Source organism: Salmo salar, chromosome ssa06 (genome assembly GCF_905237065.1).
Source record: "Salmo salar chromosome ssa06, Ssal_v3.1, whole genome shotgun sequence".
NCBI classification, from domain to species: domain Eukaryota; kingdom Metazoa; phylum Chordata; class Actinopteri; order Salmoniformes; family Salmonidae; genus Salmo; species Salmo salar.
The window spans coordinates 42,511,680-42,532,126 of record NC_059447.1 but is presented as its reverse complement, the minus strand read 5'-3'; the positions used below and the strand labels follow the sequence as shown (position 1 = coordinate 42,532,126).

At 42.4% G+C, this 20,447-nt stretch overlaps 1 protein-coding gene across 4 annotated transcripts; it reads right to left on the bottom strand.

Annotated features, from left to right (window-relative positions):
• Positions 1-907: 907 nt before the first annotated feature.
• LOC106607243 (glycylpeptide N-tetradecanoyltransferase 1) lies at positions 908-19,236 on the bottom strand. Of its 4 annotated transcripts, none has more exons than XM_014204015.2 (12): positions 19,074-19,236; positions 11,040-11,148; positions 10,617-10,761; positions 5,223-5,341; positions 4,941-5,032; positions 4,623-4,739; positions 4,262-4,432; positions 4,035-4,143; positions 3,707-3,877; positions 3,277-3,444; positions 2,439-2,576; positions 908-2,108 (listed from the first exon to the last, which is right to left on the bottom strand). In XM_014204015.2, exons 1-12 carry the CDS (start codon positions 19,181-19,183, stop codon positions 2,088-2,090), a joined length of 1,470 nt encoding a protein of 489 aa, XP_014059490.2. In that variant the 5' UTR covers positions 19,184-19,236; the 3' UTR covers positions 908-2,087. The 4 variants fall into 4 exon arrangements, with proteins under 4 accessions (XP_014059490.2, XP_014059488.2, XP_014059487.2 ...); XM_014204013.2 differs by having other exon boundaries at positions 11,034-11,148; positions 19,074-19,231; XM_014204012.2 differs by having other exon boundaries at positions 11,034-11,151; positions 19,074-19,210.
• Between the last annotated feature and the right edge of the window lie 1,211 nt (positions 19,237-20,447).

Sequence of the window (20,447 nt, the reverse complement as noted above, 5' to 3'; positions counted from 1 at the left end):
AAAAGCCACTAAACTCTGCAGATTTGTCACACAATGCCACAGATGTCACAAGTTTAAGGAGCATGTAATTGGCATGCTGACTGCAGGAATGTCCACCAGAACTGTTGCCAGAGAATTGTATGTTAATTTCTCTACCATAAGCCTCCCATGTCGTTTTAGAGAATTTGGCAGTACGTCCAACCGGCCTCACAACTGCAGACCACGTGTATGATATCGTGTGGGCGAGCGGTTTGGCGATGTCAGAGTGCCCCATGGTGGGGGTGGGGTTATGGTATGGGCAGGCATAAGCTATGGACAACGAACACAAATGCATTTTATCGATGGCATTTCGAATGAACAAAAATACTATAAGATCCTGAGGTCCATTATGAGGCCCTTTTGTTTTTTTAAGGTATCTGCCACCAACAGATGCATATCTGTATTCCCAATCATGTGAAATCCATAGATTAGGGCCTACTGAATTTATTTCAGTTGACTGATTTCCTTATATGAACTGTAACTCAGTAAAAATCAATGAAATTGTTGCATGTTGCACTATTTTTGTTCAGTATACATCCATTTTGGAAACTGGTGCAGTGACTAGAAAGATTGTAGTCTGCAACCATTTGAGACACCATCTCTTAAGTTTAGTAAAGGGAGATGTTTAAACCCACTTCCCACTTTATGTTATAACCTTTATGTCTGCACTAAAATAGCAAACTCAAACGGCTCATGGGAAATTATTTACAGAACAACAAATACAAGTATAACAAGAATCAAAATTAATTGTTTTGACTGATTTTGGAGTCACACCACTTAGGTAGAATTTGACCACAAAGGGGTGATGAGTAAGGCAGAAGTAACCCAGTGAATATCCTCATGATAAACTAAAGGACAGAAATCACCTGAGAGCAACCATTACAAAACCTCACAGCAACTTCTATATTTTATTTTGCACAAAAATTCCCCTGCATCTTCACATTTGTTTTCCTGCATCATAAAACCATGAGACCCGTTTTTCATTTCGGTTTGCATCCCATCCAACACTCTACATAAAAACAAAAAGTTTACTTGGGTGTTACCCAGCCCCCTCGCTGGCCCAGGTCCCCAAAATCCTTGACAGTTTTGATTCTCAATTTCAGAGGTGTTATACCCACAAACAGTATCCAGTCCCTTCCGTGCCCTCTCTCAGCAGCCCCCACCCAACCATTCCCCTACTCCAGATATCTGCTCTCCCGGCCGCAATGTTTTTTTTTTAAGAAAAAAAAGGAAAAAAGGTCCAAACTACTCCAAATTGTTAAGTTCTTGTTGACAGCTATTCCATTTAACGGCCATCGTTGTATTTTCTTCTGAACAGGGCTTCTGAATGGGTCATGGCAGTTAGTACAGATGGGACCAAAAAAAAAAGATATAAAAAAAAATAAAAATAAAAAGATGAAGGACAAAACCCCTCAGTCAGCTGTGTACAGTCAACTCTAGAACGCCTACAGTGGAGAAAATTGAGGTGTTGACAGTAAATCTGCAGGTTCAAGCCTCAATAGCGAGAGAAGTAAAAACTGACAGAAGCCCTTGTCGTGTCCACTTTGGATATTAATTACCTTTTTTTGTTTTTGTTTAGTTTTTCTTCCTTTTGAAAGTTTCGATTTTTTTCTCTAAAACCTTACTTTGGGGATGATGAGATTTGTTTCAAAAAGCGCACACATGAAGGAAAATAAAATGTTAGCATCTACTGAGTATGTGTTAGTATAATTTTCCTGTCATGTTTGTCTTACTGTACATGCATGTTGTGTAGTTACACGTGTGTGTTATATAGCGAATTGTGCAGTGTGTGTATAAGATATCTGGTACAATCATGACAGACTTCAGTTGGGATGGTAACTAAAATGGCTTAAGGTCCATGTGATGGAAGGGAGAGAGAGCGTGGAGAAGGACCAACTCCTCCGACTCCCTGCCTGGCAGCGGTAGTGCAGGTCAAAGTTCAAAGGTAAAGAAATAAAAATGGGCGGTGGGTTCTCTTTCCAGGAAGTCCATCGGTCCATCTGTCAGGCGGTCAGTACGTCGTGTGGTCTCCTGGCCTAACTGTGACGCTCGGGGGGTGAAGAGGGATGTCACTGTAGTACTAAGCCAACCTGTGAACCACAGAAAAAGGAAGCTTATGATAGTTTCACCAGAAGTTAAAATGAGAACCCACATGATGACATCTGTGAGGCCTGTATACTTCTCTGCCTGGCTTAACTGCGATAGCAAGATAATCAAGTCGATGGTTCCCTCCCTCTCTCATAACACTTCCTCCTTTTGTACCAGAAAAAAACAACTACAGTACAGTCTAGGTACCACAAAACACTGTTTCAATATCATCATATTACCATGAATAATTTATATCAATGTGAAAAAAGAGTCATCACTCCAGGAACTGACTGAACTATCAGTAAATATGAACTATGGGCATCATGACGCACCTTCTCTGATCCCATGCTAGGACACTTCCAATTGTACAGATAATACTGTAGATTCCCGTCTCCGATGCCAAACTTGAGCTTCTCCAGGAAAGTCTTATTCTCCATCAGGTCCAGTGCATTGAAAACGTCAAACCCTTTCTGGATATTGACAATAGATATGGATGAGCGAGGGGGATATGGAGAGAGATGGGGAAAGGGATTGAATTAAAGATGAATTATTCACTGAGTATACAAAACATTAAGAACACTTGCTCTTTCCATGACAGACTGACCAGATGAATGCTATGATCCCTAATTGATGTCGCTTGTTAAATCCACTTCAAATCAGTGTAGATCAAGGGGAGGAGACAGATTAAAAGGATTTAAAGTTGAGACAATTGAGACATGGATTGTGTATGTGTGCCATTCAGAGGGTGAATGAACAAGACAAAAGATTGAAGTGCCTTTGAACGGGGTATGGTAGTAGGTAACAAGCGCACCAGTTTGTGTCAAGAACTGCAATACAGCTGCATTTTTCACACTCAACAGTTTCCCGTGTGTATCAAGCATGGTCCACCACCCAAATGACATCCAACCAACTTGACACAACTGTGGGAAGTATTGGAGTCAACATGGGCCAGCATCCCTGTGGAACGCATTCGACACCTTGTGGAGTCGATGGCCCGACAAACGGAGGCTGTTCTGAGAGCAAAAAAGTGGGGGTGCAACTCAATATCAGGAAAGTGTTCCTAATGTTTGGTTTACTCAGTGTAAACAGTCAATATTTGACCTGGTACCCAAATCCAACTCCCATTTGACCTCCAACCCCCAGCCGCCTGAACCAAGAGAACCAACTCACCGACTTGGCCAGAATGAGCGCGTCAGACATCAGGTCCAACAGGGTGGTGGTGGTGTGCACGTTGTAGAAGGAGTAGGCTGCCTTGAGGCTGCGGTGCACTGGATGGTTCATAATAGTAGAGGGGAGCGTGTAGAAGCTCAGGAAGTCCGTCACCTTGCCCCCAGAGGTCTGCCACAGGGAGGGAAAACACAAACTCCAACTTTACAGTCACTCCATTTTAGATGTGTGTGAAATGCATTTCCAGAGCTCTGAAGGTGACATAAGGTGAACAATGTTGTCTAGAGGTAGAAGAGTCTACAAAGGGTATCTGGATAGGTGTCCATACGGTAATGTGTAACGGTCTACTAAGACTATACCATTTACTAGGTGTGTAAGGTGCTGCAATGTTATAGGTGTCTACGGTAGTGTACATTTTAACAATGGTACTGACCACGACCAGGTAGGTGTCGATGATGTTCTCCTGGGGCAGCAGCCAGTGCTCCACCTCCTCGGGGCTCATGACGGGGGCCAGGTGGAACTGGCTCAGGTACTCCAGGAGCAGGCGATGCACCGCCGGAACATCCTTCCTGGTCATTGGCCGCAAGCCAGACGTCTTTGGTGCCTGGAGAGAAGGAGACGGAAGGTCACCGTAATCCCTTTCAACGGAGAGTTTCACGTCAACACAACAGACATTTCAAATAGAGGCATCAGGTGACGGCTGGGCGGTTGGGTGTTGTGCAGAGGATAGCCTCTAGATGGCGCTTTGCTCACTGACTCACCTCATTCAGACGGTACAGCTTCATGGTGCGTTGCATAGTCATGTTCCGGCTCAGGTGAGAGAACTTCACCTCGATCAGCTTGCGTGGGTTCAGCGAGCGATGCCAGTACCTATACAGATGATAACAGATCCCTTTTCGCTTACTTTGTTTTTGTGTTTACGAGCAAATGAATTTGGTTGGATGGGTATCCGTCTGGTGTGGGTGTAGTGTGTCTCTCAGTGACCCACCTGCAGGTGCCCACAGGTTTGGGCAGTACCACGCCAGCGGTGTAGACAGCCTGGAAGATGCCCTTCAGGTTGACCCGTCTGGTGATCTCTCGGATCAGGACTGGCGCTACCCGCTTGGAGCGCAGCTTCTTGTGGACGCACAGGAAGTTGATCTCCACCATCTTCTTATCTCTAAATGACGAAAACAGTCTAAAGTGAGTAAGGCCTCCTCTTAATGTCTGACTTCTTACAGCAAATAAACAAAGGAAATTATATAATCAAGGAGCAAATATTACATTCTTATTGTTAGCTATATTAAAATACTACAGTGTTTGGGAGTAATAAAAGTGTGTGAACAAGAGCATGATGCATATTCACTGACTGGTCATAGATGCGGATGTTGGCAGGGATGGCACTGATGAAGCCCACCAGCTTCTGGTTGGAGTTCACCCTCACCCCACAATGCCACTGGGGCAGCCAGCCTGGGGGACGCAGAGCCCTGAGGGAGAGACATCACAATTACAGGTCAGTTCCCAACTATGATAGAAAACACGAGGGCCAGGTTTTGCTGGTCAGAAAAAACTCCTGCCTTTAAAAGATAACACATCTAACATTAGAGAGATATCTATTGAAAGAGATTGTTACATAAATGAGACAAACTGAGTAACAAACGTGACGTAGTTAAGTAATAAAGCGTTACCAGAGCAGGAACTCTGGGGAGTAGTCGAAGCGGAACATGTTGTCATCATCCTCCACGTAGTTCTCATTGAGCAGAGTGTACAGCTCCTTTAGCTAAGAGGAGGAAGAGGAAGAGTAAGAGACTGAGCCACGACTGAAAGGTCTAAGGTTAAATTAAGTAGGGTAAAGTGGGGTCAGCTGATGGAATAACCACAACCAAAAGTGAAGAATTTTGATTGCTATCGCTATATTGTTTTTGGGACACTCAGTCTGGGGTGGAGGGGTTGTAGAGGAGCCTCCTCACCACAGCGGCGTCGCCCAGGTCCAAGGCGTCCCACGTGAAGCCTGGAGGAAGGCTGTAGGGCTCCTCCCGGATGTTGTCTTTGTCAGGCTCGATGGAACCATGCGATGTCACCATCTCCCCTAAGGTAAACAACAAAACGCAACGTAAGAGGATATTAGCAATCTGCATATTCAACGCAAATATACAAAGCATAAAATGTATTTTATTTAACTAGGCAAGTCAGTTAAGAAAAACATTTTATTTTACAATGACGGCCTACCCCGGCCAAACCCTCCCCTAATCCGGACGACGCTGGGCCAATTGTGCGCAGCCCTGTGACTCCCGATCACAGCCGGTTGTGATACAGCCCGGGATCGAACCAGGGTCTGTAGTGACGCCTCTAGCACTGAGATGCAGTGCCTTAGAGCGCAACGCCACTCGGGAGCCATCATAGTAGGTTTCATCCAAAAACAAAGAGGCCAATTGGACTATTCATATCAAATCTCAGGTCAGTACTACTTTTTGAAAAAATTTATAATAAATAAGAAAAAAACACATCATGGGCCTATTTTAACAATGAAAAAGGCCTTGTCTAAATTAAATCATTTATGTGACTAATTAAGTAATTATTTATTTAAGAAACAAATCTTAGGCAAATTTTAACAATGAAAGGCCTGTCTAAATGTAATTAATCTACACTGAACATAATTATAAACAAAACATGCAAAGTGTTGGTCCCATGTTTCATGAGCTGAAATAAAAGATCCCAGAAACATTTCATATGCACAAAAAGCTTCTCGCCCTCTCAAATGTTGTGCACAAATATGTTCACATCCCTGTTATTAAGCATTTCTCCTTTGCCAAGATAATCCATCCACCTGACAGGTGTGGCATATAAATAAGCTGATAAACAGCATGATCATTACACAGGTGCACCTTGTGCTGGGGATAATAAAAGGAAACTAAAATGTGCAGTTTTGTTACACAACCCAATGCCACAGATGCCTCAAGTTGAGGGAGCGTGCAATTGGCCTGCTGACTGCAGGAATGTCCACCAGAGATGTTGCCAGAATAATGAATATTAATTTCTCTACCACAAGTACAACGCAATGGTAGAAAACGATGCTGTAGTTAAAGAATTTGGCAGTTCATTCAATCGGCCTCAACCGCAGACCACGTGTAACCACGTCAGCCCAGGACATCCACTTCTGGCTTCTTCACCTGCGGAATCATCCGAGACCAGCCACCCAGACAGCTGATGAAACTGGGTTTGAAGAAATAATTTCTGCAAACTGTCAGAAACAGTCTCAGGGAAGCTCATCTGCGTGCTCGTCGTCCTTACCAGGGTCTTCACCTGACTGCAGTTCGGCGTTGGAACCGACTTCAGTGGGAAAATTCTCACCTTTGACGGCCACTGGCAAGCTGGAGAAGGGTGCTCTTCACGGATGAATCCCCGTTTCAACTGAACCAAGCAGATGACGTGTATGGCATCAAATGGGCGAGCGATTTACTGATGTCAACGTTGTGAACAGTGCCCCATGGTGGTGGTGGGATTTTGGTATGAGCAGGCATAAGCTACAGACAATGAACAATTGCATTTTAGTGATGGCAATTTGAATGCACAGAGATACCGTGACGAGATACTGAGGCCCATTGTCATGCCATTCAGCCACCACCATCAACTCATGTTTCATCATGATAATGCACGGCCCCATGTTGCAAGGATCTGTACACAATTCCTGGAAGCTGAAAAATTTCCCAATTCTTCCATGGCCTGCATACTCACCAGGCATGTCACCCATCAAGCATGTTTAGGATGCTCTGGATCAACGTGTACGATACCGTATTCCAGTTCCCGCCAATATTCATCAACTTCGCAAAGCCATTGAAGAGGAGCGGGACACCATTCCACAGGCCAATCAACAGCCTGATCTCTATGCGAAGGAGACGTGGCACGCTACACGAGGCAAATTGTGGTCACACCAGATAGTGACTGGTTCTGGTCCACACCCCCACTTTTTTTTTAAGGCATCTGTGACCAACAGATGCATATCTGTATTCCCAGTCGTGTGAAATCTGTAGATTAGGGACTGATTTCCTTATATGAACTGTAACTCAGTAAACATTTAGAAATTGTTGCATGTTGCGTTTATATACTTTTTTCAGTGTATGTAACATTGCTACACACAAGGATACACCATGACATTTTAAATTCTTAATTCAATAAAACAAACTTTTCAATGTTGTTTTTATGACGTGCGACCCATAAAATGACAACGTAGCCAACACGGGTTTCACGCTTCTGTTATTATTGTCAGCCAATCAACGTGGCACTAGTTTCATATGTAGCAAGCAACATGGGAGATTAGAGATCAATGCGAAATGGAATTGAAATTACAAAATGAAGTTAGCTAAATGAGAAGGAGAAGGCTACACCGAGTTGTTGTAAACAAGGACAGGAAGCGAACCAAAACAGACTCAATTAGCTAAGGTACAATGCATTAGGAAAGTATTCAGAGCATTTATTAAAAATAAAAAACAAGAATACCTTATTTTAAACAACATAAGTATTCAGACCCTTTTCTATGAGACTTGAAATTGAGCTCAGGTGCATCCTGCTTCCATTGATCATCCTTGAGATGTTTCTACAACTTGATTGGAGTCCACCTGTGGTAAATTAAACTGATTGGACATGATTTGGAAAGGAACACACCTCTCTATATATATATAAAGTCCCACAGTTGACAGTGAATGTCAAAGCAAAAACCAAGCCGTGAGGTCGAAGGAATTGTCCGTAGAGCTCCAAAACAGGATTGTGTCGAGGCACAGATCTGGGGAAGGGTACCAAAAAATGTCTGCAGCAGTGAAGGTCCTCAAGAGCACAGTGGCCTCGATCATTCTTAAATGCAAGAAATTTGGAACCACCAAGACTCTTCCTAGAGCTGGCTGCCCGGCCAAACTGAGCAATCGGTGGAGAAGGGCCTTGGTCATGGAGGTGACCAAGAACCCAATGGTCACTCGGACAGAGCTCCTCTGTGGAGATGGGAGAACCTTCCAGAAGGACAACCATCTCTGCAGCACTCCACCAATCAGGCTTTTATGGTAGAGTGGCCAGGCGGAAACCACTCCTCAGTAAAAAGCCCATTTGGCGTTTGCTCTCAGACCATGAGAAATAACATTCTCTGGTCTGATGAAACCAAGTTTGAACTCTTTGGCCTGAATGCCAAGCGTCATGTCTGGAAGAAACCTGGCACCATCCCTACGGTGAAGCATGGTGGTAGCAGCATCATGCTGTGGGGATGTTTTTCAGCTACAGGGACTGGGAGACTAGTCAGGATTGAGGGAAAGATGAACGGAGCAAAGTACAGAGAGATCCTTGATGAAAAACTGCCCCAGAGCGCTCAGAACCTCAGACTGAGGCGAAGGTCCACCTTCCCACAGGACAACACAGGAGTGGCTTCGGGACAAGTCTCTGAATGTTCTTGAGTGGCCCAGCCAGAGCCCAGACTTGAATCCGATCAAACATCTCTGGAGAGACCTGAAAATAGCTGTGCAGCAACACTCCCCATTCAACCTGACAGAGCTTGAGAGATTCTGCAGAGAAGAATGGGAGAAACTCCCCAAATACACGTGTGCCAAGATTGTAGCGTCATACCCAAGAAGCTTCGAGGCTGTAATCGCTGCCAAAGGTGCTTCAACAAAGTACTAAGTAAAGGGTCTGAATACTTATGTAAATGTGATATTTCAAGTCCTAAAAAAATGGTTTTGCTTCATTGTTATGCGTAATTTATGAGGAAAGAAACGATTTAATAAATTTTAGAATAAGGCTGCAACATAACAAAATGTGAAAAAAGTCAAGAGGTCTGAATACTTTCCGAACGCACTGTAGCTAGCTAAGAGTTAGCTGGCTAACATAGCTAGCCTCTTTACATCAAATTGATGCAGTCAAGAGAGGCACTACCAGAAGGGATGATAGACGTCCTAGTTAGACAAACTTGTAGATGCCATAGGTTAAGTGTGTATGGGTACTGTCTCTCTCCTGTGTCAAACACACCGACCCCTGACTATCCCTCGCACTGCTGCATGCAAGCGGAGCGGCACCTCTCTCCCAAGTCGTGCAGGCTGCAAAGCAAGCCAGTCCCCAAGTTGAAACATATAGGCGCACAGAGCGCACCCAGGACGCGCACAGAGCGCACCCAGGACGCGCACAGAGCGCACCCAGGACGCGCACAGAGCGCACCCAGGACGCGCACAGAGCGCACCCAGGACGCGCACAGAGCGCACCCAGGACGCGCACAGAGCGCACCCAGGACGCGCACAGAGCGCACCCCGAGTGGGCCATAGCGTTGTCAAATCATACAAACTTTAAAAGGCAGTCAAACAAAAGTCAAACGACCAAAGTCGTTAAGCTTGCTAGATAAACTCAACCAATGACAGAATATACCCCATTTGTCTAAATCGAGTTGATAATTATACAGATAGCAAATCAGCTCATGAATAACGGGGAGATGAAGAGAGGAAATTTATATTTTAAACAAGGTATCTTATCAGGGACCAACTCTGTTAAAAAATATATCCATATCTACTCTCATACCGTTTGTTGATCATGTGAGACAGGAGTCAGGATTTTGGGTTTCAGTGGGATTGGGATGATAGAGCCGAGACTACTGTCCTATAAGGCTACTACGCGAGTCAATAGATAAATAATACACTTGATTTAGGCTACATTACTGCAAACTAAATGTTTCTGATGAGTGATAAATGAGCTACCACTTCCACTTGTCCAGCCAGAGATCAAATATACATAGAGATTCAGTGAAACAAAAGCACAGGTTTTTGGTAGGGAGTAGAACAGGCTACTAAGCGAGTGAAGAGTGTTTCTCTCTCTGTGCTTTTTCTAAGGCCCAATGGCTGTTTCCTCATCTCTTCACTCCACTTCCCCCCACCTCTGCATTGTTCTCAACACCAGTTTAAATCAATATAGGCAACTGTTTTCTAGAAATCTGGCTTTTTTTCGGGTTCATGTCATTTCTGTGATGTCGGACCAGGGCTCGAGTTTTCAGCTCACCGAGCTTGGGTGGGACTGGGATCTAATTTTTAGTTCTGATGAAAAGTCTAAACTGCAGTCGGGTCTCGTGTGCAGTCAGGCAGTGTAAATTATGCATGAGTTTTGAAATTTATGGCGACTTTGTGTGAAGTATATATGCTAGGTTCAAGGCTTCCATGAGACAACCTGTTTGGATGATGAGCAGATTGGCAAAAATAAAATAGCACGTGTATTTTGTGGAATTGCATTAGTGCGACTTTGGGGGAAAAAGTTGTACAGTCCCGGGATCCTGGTTACCCGTGTTAATCCCTACTAGTCACTACAGTGAGGTTCTGGAGACATTTCGGTACCCCTGCAAAATGTCATACCTAGCTTGGGGACGGGCTGTGTGTCCCAGAACTGGTAGCTGCGTCGGCTTGCCTCCTCCATGGTTTTGGCAGGGCCCTGACCTACAGAAAACAGTTCAATGGCCTTTTGGATCTCCTGCAGCTTATCAGCAGGCAGCGAGTTCACCTGTGTAGAGAGAGAGAGAAAGAGAGTAATGTAGGGTTGAAAAGGAAACAATTGCCAAATGCAAAACAATGTCTTCACAGACATTCAAAAACACGCCCACTAATCTCCATTCAGTTTTGTAGAGGCCGTTTTCAAAAGTTACAGAACAATAAGTCAATGTCGGTCTTTCTAGAACTCCTCTCTCTCTCTCTCAAAGGAACAGACGGACACACAAACAAAGCAAAAACATTTGCCCCCACCCTCACTCATGTAGCCTACACACATGTACATACATCTACCTTGCCTAGCGGATCCTCCTCTGCAGGTTCTTTATTTGCCCCAGACTTCTTCTTCTTCTTTTTGTTTTTCTTCTTTTTGGCACCGCTGTCATCTCCCTGGCCCTTGTCACTACCATAGGACAAAAAAACAACATGTAACTAACTATAAAGACTTTCCATAGGCCAGGAGAGTGCCACAACTGTTTCAGTCCTCTTCATTACCAACCTAGAATACCCAGTATCTTATAAGATATGTTGGAAACAAGCATGTGGTGACCTTTTGTCCCAAATACAGATAACTTACAGTTTATCCCTAAGCTAGTTTAAATTGGTTGGAGATATTCCTCCATCCCCTGATCACCAAGGACTCTAGAAGAGCCCCCACCCCCACGCCCATTTCCTGGGCAGGACAGGACAGGGAGACAGCAGTATACTTACAAGAACAGGGGATGATCCCATTAGCGTCCAAGAGGGGAGTGAGGCTAGGGACTGGCCTGTATTTGTAACACCAGGACAGATGGTGAATCACATGACCCCTGGGGGGAGTGTGTGTGGCAATGCTTGTCTGTGTGTGTATGAACGTGTGTGTATGTGGGATATTAAGGGGACACCGTCAGGAACAATAGACGACCAAGCATTCAATGGCTTATTCGACAGGCTTCCATTCCAGCAGTCGAGCATAACTACCATCCAGAACCATTCATTTCATTTAGCTAACTAACGTTAACATGAATATTTGATAGCTAACTTATTTAGCTACCTAGCAGGGTTCCAGATGCTCGCATACACGCTGACATCATCAAGCCACACAAGGGCTGTAATCCACACCCAGTTTAAATAGGTTGTTGTTGATTGTTGGCAGAACCAATAGCTTCAATGCAACCAAGAGAGTTTTGACAATGGTTGCATCCAAGCTAAACATAACTACATGTCACTATATGGTCAGGTCAACATCGCAATTTACAGAAGGAATGATAAGAGCAGTTACTTTCATTTTCTTCTGGAAAAATAACGCTCAAGTCAGACCTCTAGAAAGATTGCTGTGTTTCCGAATTGGAATTCTAAGACGGATGACTGTTCAAAATATTTTTCCCCAGTCGGAGCTCGTTTCCAAATGTCATAGCCCCCAAGTTCCCAGTTGTCTTGAATGCACTGAAGTCTGAGATTTCTGGCATCAAGTGTATCACTCATGTCAGACAGCTGTCACCTAGCTTAACTTGGTCATTCCAAATATGCGGTGTGTTTTGGACCTCATAACTTTTGGTGGAAAAAAATAATATTTTTTTCTGTGTATTGAATCAGAAAAATATTTTGGTCAAACTCAGGCACATATTTTTTGGGGTGCATTTTCCAACTAACAGGGTGGAACCTAACTGGGTGGAAATTTGGAACACAAATTAGCCATAGCTCTGTGAGTGAGCAAGATTGAGCTAGTATAATGGTGAACACTTGAACAGGATTTTAACTTCTCTATCAAATAAATGAAAAGTGGTTCCTTTTCTCTATAACTTAGCCTAACGCCATACCCAAACAGGACACACACAAATGTATTTTGTCCCCCCACACCAAACGCGATCACGACATGCAGGTTGAAATATCAAAAACAGTTATATTAATCTGGGGACAGGTTGAAAAGCATTACACATTTATGGCAATTTAGCTAGCTAGCTTGCTGTTGCTAGCTAATTTGTCCTATTTAGCTAGCTTGCTGTTGCAAGCCAATTTGTCATAGGATATAAACGTTGTTATTTTACCTGAAATGCCCAAGGTCCTCTACTCTGACAATTAATCCACAAATAAAAACGGTAAACCGAATCTTTTCAAGTCATCTCTCCTCCTTCCAGGCTTTGTCTTTGGACTTTATATGGCATCTTTAGATTGGCATCTAAACTTTCATAATAAAAGGTGTATTACCACGACCGACCGACCTCAGTTCATCTTTCAATCACCCACGTAGGTATCACCAATGAGGAGATGGCACGTGGGTATCTGCTTCTATAAACCAAAGAGATGGGAGAGGCAGGACTTGCACCGCATTCAGTGTAACAAATAGAACTGACATATTTTAGCGCCTGGCAACGCAGACGCTCGTTGGCTCACGCGAGCAGTGTGGGTGCAATGATTGAATAACATGTATGTTTATATTTATTTTGCAATGCAAGCAGTATGGTCAGCATGTGTGGTCGTCTGAGATACCTAAAGATCGGAAAGCTGCCATGGTCATCCACCTCTTCAAAGGGGGAGAGACTCTAGACCCTAACTGTTACAGACCTATGTCTATCCTGCCCTGCCTTTCTAAGTCTTGGAAAGCCAAGTTTACAAATAGATCACCGACCATTTCGAAACCCACCGTACCTTCTCCACTATGCAATCTGGTTTCCGAGCTGGTCATGGGTGCACATCAGCCACGTTCAAGGTCCTAAATGATATCATAACCGCCATCGATAAAAGACAGTACGGTGCAGCCGTCTTCATCGACCTGGCAAAGGCTTTCGACTCTGTCAATCACCGCATTCTTATCGGCAGACTCAATAGCCTTGGTTTCTCAAATGACTGCCTCGCCAGGTTCCCCAACTACTTCTCAGATAGAGTTCAGTGTGTCAAATCGGAGGGCCTGTATTCCGGACCTCCGGCAGTCTTTATGGGGGTGCCAAAGGGTTCAATTCGCGGGACGACGACTCTTTTCTCTGTATACAGTTGTAGTCAGAAGTTTACATACACCTTAGCCAAATACATTTAAAACTCAGTTTTGCACAATTCCTGACATTTAATCCTAGTAAAAACTCCCTGTCTTAGGTCAGTTAGGATCACCACTATTTTAAGAATGTGAAATGTCAGGAGAGAATTATTTATTTCAGCTTTTATTTCTTTCATCACATTCCCAGTGGGTCAGAAGTTTACATACACTCAATTAGTATTTGGTAGCATTGCCTTTAAATTGTTTAACTTGGGTCGAATGTTTGGGGTAGCCTTCTACAAGCTTTCCACAATAAGTTGGGTGAATTTTGGCCCATTCCTCCTGACAGTGCTGGTGTAACTGAGTCAGGTTTATAGGCCTCCTTGCTCGCACACGCTTTTTCAGTTCTGCCCACACATTTTCTATAGGATTGAGGTCTGGGCTTTGTGGTGGCCACTCCAATACCTTGACTTTGTTGTCCTTAACCTCTATGGGACCGGCGGGACGAATTCGTCCCACCTACGTAACAGCCACTGCCAGCCTGTGGCGCGATTTTCAAAATCTTCTAAATCCTATTACTTCAATTTCTCAAACATATGACTATTTTACAGCCATTTAAAGATAAGACTCTCGTTAATCTAACCACACTGTCCGATTTCAAAAAGGCTTTACAACGAAAGCAAAACATTAGATTATGTCAGCAGAGTACCAAGCCAGAAATAATCAGACACCCATTTTTCAAGCCAGCATATAATGTCACCAAAACCCAGAAGACAGCTAAATGCAGCACTCACCTTTGATGATCTTCATCAGATGACAACCCTAGGACATTATGTTATACAATACATGCATGTTTTGTTCAATCAAGTTCATATTTATATCAAAAACCAGCTTTTTACATTAGCATGTGACGTTCAGAACTAGCATACCCCCCGCAAACTTACGGGGAATTCGCTAACATTTTACTAAATTACTCACGATAAACGTTCACAAAAAGCATAACAATTATTTTAAGAATTATAGATACAGACCTCCTCTATGCACTCGATATGTCCGATTTTAAAATAGCTTTTTGGTGAAAGCACATTTTGCAATATTCTAAGTACATAGCCCAGGCATCACGGGCTCGCTATTTAGACACCCGGCAAGTTTAGCACTCACCATAATCATATTTACTATTATAAAAATGTCATTACCTTTTGTTGTCTTCGTCAGAATGCACACCCAGGACGTCTACTTCAATAACAAATGTTGGTTTGGTCCAAAATAATCCATCGTTATATCCGAATAGCGGCGTTTTGTTCGATGCGTTCCAGACACTATCCGAAATAGTAAAGAAGTGTCGCGCGCTTGGCGCAATTCCTGACAATAAAATTCAAAGTATTCCATTGCCGTACGTCGAAGCATGTCAACCGCTGTTTAAAATCAATTTTTACGTCATTTTTCTCGTAGAAAAGCGATAATATTCCGACAGGGAATCTCCTTTTCGGCAAACAGAGGAAAAAATCCCAAAGGCGGGGCGGTCGGGGTCACGCGCATAAGCTAGTGTCTCTTGATGGGCCACTTGAGAAAGGCGATAATGTGTTTCAGCCTGGGGCTGGAATGACGACATTCTCTTTTTTCCCGGGCTATGAGAGCCTATGGAAGACGTGGGAAGTGTCACGTTAGAGCAGAGATCCTTAGTAAATGATAGAGATGGCAAAGAAGTTCCAGAAATGGTCAGACAGGCCACTTCCTGTAAAGGAATCTCTCAGGTTTTGACCTGCCATTTGAGTTCTGTTATACTCACAGACACCATTCAAACAGTTTTAGAAAATTTAGGGTGTTTTCTATCCATATGTAATAAGTATATGCATATTCTAGTTACTGAGTAGGAGTGGTAACCAGATTAAATCGGGTATGTTTTTTATCCAGCCGTGTCAATGCTGCCCCCTAGCCCTAACAGGTTAAGCCATTTTTCCACAACTTTGGAAGTATGCTTGGGGTCATTGTCCATTTGGAAGACCCATTTGCGACCAAGCTTTAACTTCCTTACACGTCTTGAGATGTTGCTTCAATATATCCACAAATTTCCATCCTCATGATGCCATCTATTTTGTGAAGTGCACCAGTCCCTCCTGCAGCAAAGCACCCCCACAACATGATGCTGCCACCCCCGTGCTTCACGGTTGGGATTGTGTGCGTCGGCTTGCAAGCCTCCCCCCTTTTCCTCCAAAAATAACGATGGTCATTATGGCCAAACAGTTCTATTTTTGTTTCATCAGACCAGAGGACATTTCTCCAAAAAGTACAATCTTTGTCCCTATGTGCAGTTGCAAACCGTAGTCTGACTTTTTTATGGCGGTTTTGGAGCAGTGGCTTCCTCCTTGCTGAGCGGCCTTTCAGGTTATGTCGATATAGGACTCGTTTTACTGTGGATATGGATATTTTTGTACCCGTTTCCTCCAGCATCTTCAGATGGTCCTTTGCTGTTGTTCTGGGATTGATTTGCACTTTTCGCACGAAAGAACACATCTCCTTCCTGAGCGGTATGACGGCTGTGTGGTCCCATGGTGTTTATACTTGCGTACTATTGTTTGTACAGATGAACGTGGTACCTTCAGGCATTTGGAAATTGCTCCCAAGGATGAACCAGACATGTGGAGGTGTACAATGTTTTTCTGAGGTCTTGGCTGATTTCTTTTGATTTTCCCATGATGTCAAGCAAAGAGGCACTGAGTTTGAAGGTAGGCCTTGAAATACATCCACAGGTACACCTCCAATTGACTCAAATGATGTCAATTAGCCTATCAGAAGCTTCTAAAGCCATGACATCATTTTCTGGAATTTTCCAAGCTGTTTAAAGGCACAGTCAACTTAGTGTATGTAAACTTCTGACCCACTGGAATTGTGATACAGTGAATTATAAGTGAAATAATCTGTCTGTAAACAATTGTTGTGAAAATTACTTGTGTCATGCACAAAGTAGATGTCCTAACCGACTTGCCAAAACCATAGTTTGTTAACAAGACATTTGTGGAGTGGTTGAAAAACGAGTTATAATGACTCCAATCTAAGTATATGTAAACTTCTGACTTCAACTGTATATCAATGATGTCACTCTTGCTGCTGGTGATTCTCTGATCCACCTCTACGCAGACAACACCATTCTGTATACATCTGGACCTCCTTTGGACACGGTGTTAAAAAACCTCCAAACGAGTTTCAATGCCAAACAACACTATTTCCGTGGCCTGGTTAGACTGTAAACTCTCCTTCCAGACTCACATTAAGCACCTCTAATCCAAAATTAAATCTAGAATCGTCTGTTTCGCAACAAAGCATCCTTCACTCATGCTGCCAAACATACCCTCGTAAAACTGACTATGCAACTGATCCTTGACTTCAGCGATGTCATTTACAAAATAGCCTCCAACACTCTACTTAGCAAATTGGATATAGTCTATCACAGTGCCATCCGTTTTGTCACCAAAGCCCCATATACTACCCACCACTGCGACCTGTATGCTCTCATTGGCTGGCCCTCGCTACATATTCGTCGCCAAACCCACTGGCTCCAGGTCATCTATAAGTCTTTGCTTGGTAAAGCCCCACCTTATCTCAGCTCATTGGTCACCATGGCAACACCTACCCGTTGCACGGGCTCCAGCAGGTATATTTCACTGGTCATCCCCAAAGCCAACACCTCCTTTGACCGCCTTTCCTTCCAGTTCTCTGCTGCCAATGACTGGAACGAATTGCAAAAATCACTTTAGCTGGAGACTTATATCTCTCTCACTAACTTTAAGCATCAGCTGTCAGAGCAGCTTACCGATCACTGCACCTGTACACAGCCCATCTGTAAATAGCCCACCCAACTACCTCATCCCCATGTTATTTACTTTTTTTGAACCCCAGTACCTCTACTTGCACATCATCATGTGCACATCTATCACTCCAGTGTTAATGCAAAAATGTTATTATTTCGCCACTATGGCCCCATTTATTGCCTTACCTCCCTAATCTTACTACATTTGCACACACTGTACATAGATTTTTCTATTGTGTTATTGACTATACGTTTGTTTATCCCATGTGCAACTCTGTTGTTGTTTTTGTCACACTGCTTTACTTTATATTGGCCAGGTCGCAGTTGTAAATGAGAACTTGTTCTCAACTGGCCTACCTGGTTAAATAAAGGTGAAATAAATAATAATAAAAATGTAACAGGGTGGAAATGTATGAGTGGGAAATACAGACTAACAAAATGAAACATGGAAAAATAGATAACAAAAATGTGTGTTTATATTGTTGTACCTTTGCACCACAGTTTTCCCACCAAAGAAATGATGCAACTTCCTTAATGTGGTGTCATTTTAGAAAGGGGTTGTTTTCTTAAAATGGAAAATTACAACAGACTAACAGGGTGGATAGTGATATCAGGGACACAAAGAAAATCTTAAATAATAAATACAATAATCATGAAAAAAAACGTTATTGATATGAGAATTTAACTAGGGCTATAAAATAATAAATTTAAAATAGTATTATTATTATTATTATTATAAGGCTTATATTTCTCATGTAAGTTGATGAATAATGTTCAAAATGAATAAAATTCCCTTTAAAATGCCATATTTCTGTGTTAATAAGGTAAAGTACACCTGACCTTATATTGAAAGCTTTTTGCAATTCACATTTTACACTAAATAAGTGACATTTCCTGAGGACATAAAAGGCACCGCATGGTAGGAATGAGCCAACTATGCTAAAGCATTTAGCACCTATCATGCTGGTGTTGCTGTGATGAAAAGACAGACGATGCATCATTATTTACCTGAATATGTTTATTATTTTTGACAGACAGCGTCACAAGTTCGGGAGTGAACTAACTAACAAGTCAACGTCGTTAAAAGTCATAACGTTAGCTAACTAGCTAGCCAGCTATCAGTTTCGCATTTGACTTAAGACGTCTTATTTAACATTTGGGTGCTGTTTTCTATTCTAAATCAAGTGTTCCAGTTTAATATTGTACTACAATCTGATTTGTGTTGGTCTTCACCGCATAATTGTATGTAATTGATCATAATATGGTTCAATTTCTTGTACAGTGACCAATGGTAGTTAGCTAACGTTATGCCTCGCGTTAAAAGCAAAAGGAGGAACAGCATGAAACCCTGCCCATAACAGGAAAATAACCAATTTAGATCAAATCAGAGCGAAAAGCAGGAAATAAGTAACGTTAAACCGTTAGCACCAATCATCCAAAAGAAAGTGGGAGGGATTAGTTGAATTGGGTTTGCTCAAGCCCAGCTGAGTTTAGCTTGCATCTATCTTTAAAACGAGCGCAATAGCATGACACATTTTCTATCGTGCTAAAAATAAGTGTGCACCCTTACCCATCATCAAAGTGATGCTCTTCATTTTCGCAATCACTGCAATGTCCATGGTCTTCTTCTACCTCCTCTTCTTTCTCCGGCTTCGGTGCTGTCTCATTCTCATCCGCCATCTTTAACCAGGAAGGGAAGAACCACCGCGTGCATTCAACGCCTCAAAACAACCTGCGATACTATTGGCCGACTGTTGTGGTGCATTCTGGTTCATGTAGTTATTCATGTGACAGGTTGTGAAATTGAAATCTTTTTTCAACAGCACTTTCGAAGCAGGCAAATGAATGCATGTCCCTAAACAGGACTGAGCCTCAGTTGTCTATTAAACAATGTCACGTAGATGTGACTCACCCAATGATTTATATATACACTAGATGACCACTCAGACGTGAGCTATACATAAAAAAATGAAACAATTGAATAAAATAATTTTATTTAAAGTATTGTTTTTAGAAATGACTAATTTTATAGTCCCCGCTACAACAACAAAATTCTTAAATACATGTAATTTGGTCTTTAAAATATTTAACTGCTCCTTCTGGGGAGTGCCAATATGACATCAGCGATCCAGGGTTTAGATACATCATTAGACTCACCTATGTTGATATGTTCCATCCATAGACAGTATTGGGGTGCCAGCAAATCTTGTCACCTGACCTGGGTAAAATCATATGATGCCAGTGGTGTATAGTACCTAATTAACAATACTTTAAAGTGCTACTTAAGAAGAGTTTTCGGAGATCTGTACTTTACTTTACTATTTATATTTTTGACAACTTTTACTTCACTACATTCCTAAAGAAATATTGAACTTTTTACTGACAACCCAAAGTACTCGTTACATTTTGAATGCTTAGCAGAACAGGAAAATTGTGAAATTCACGCACTTATCAAGAGAACACGTGGTCATTCCTACTGCCTATGTTCTGGTTGACTCACTAAACACAAATGCATCTTTTGTAATAATGTCTGAGTGCTGAAGTGTGCCCCTAGCTATCTGTGAATTTTAAAAACAAGAAAATGCTTTTCTTAATATAAGGAATTTGAAATGATTTATACTTTTACTTTTGATATTTAAGTATATTTTAGCAATTAAGTTTACTTTTGATACTTAAATATATTTAAAACCAAATACTTTTAAACTTTAACTCAAGTTGTATTTTACTGGGTGACTTTCACTTTTACTTGAGTAACTTCCTTACTCAAGTATGACAATTGGGTACTATTTCCACCACTGTATGATGCACTGATTTCTGTCTTTTGATTTCACATTAGTCATACATCTTTACAACATCTGGATAGGTGAAAAGAGTAAACTTATAAATGGAGGTTTAATCATCTACACTGAAATTAAATGAGTTGTGATAGTTTGATGTTCTCCAA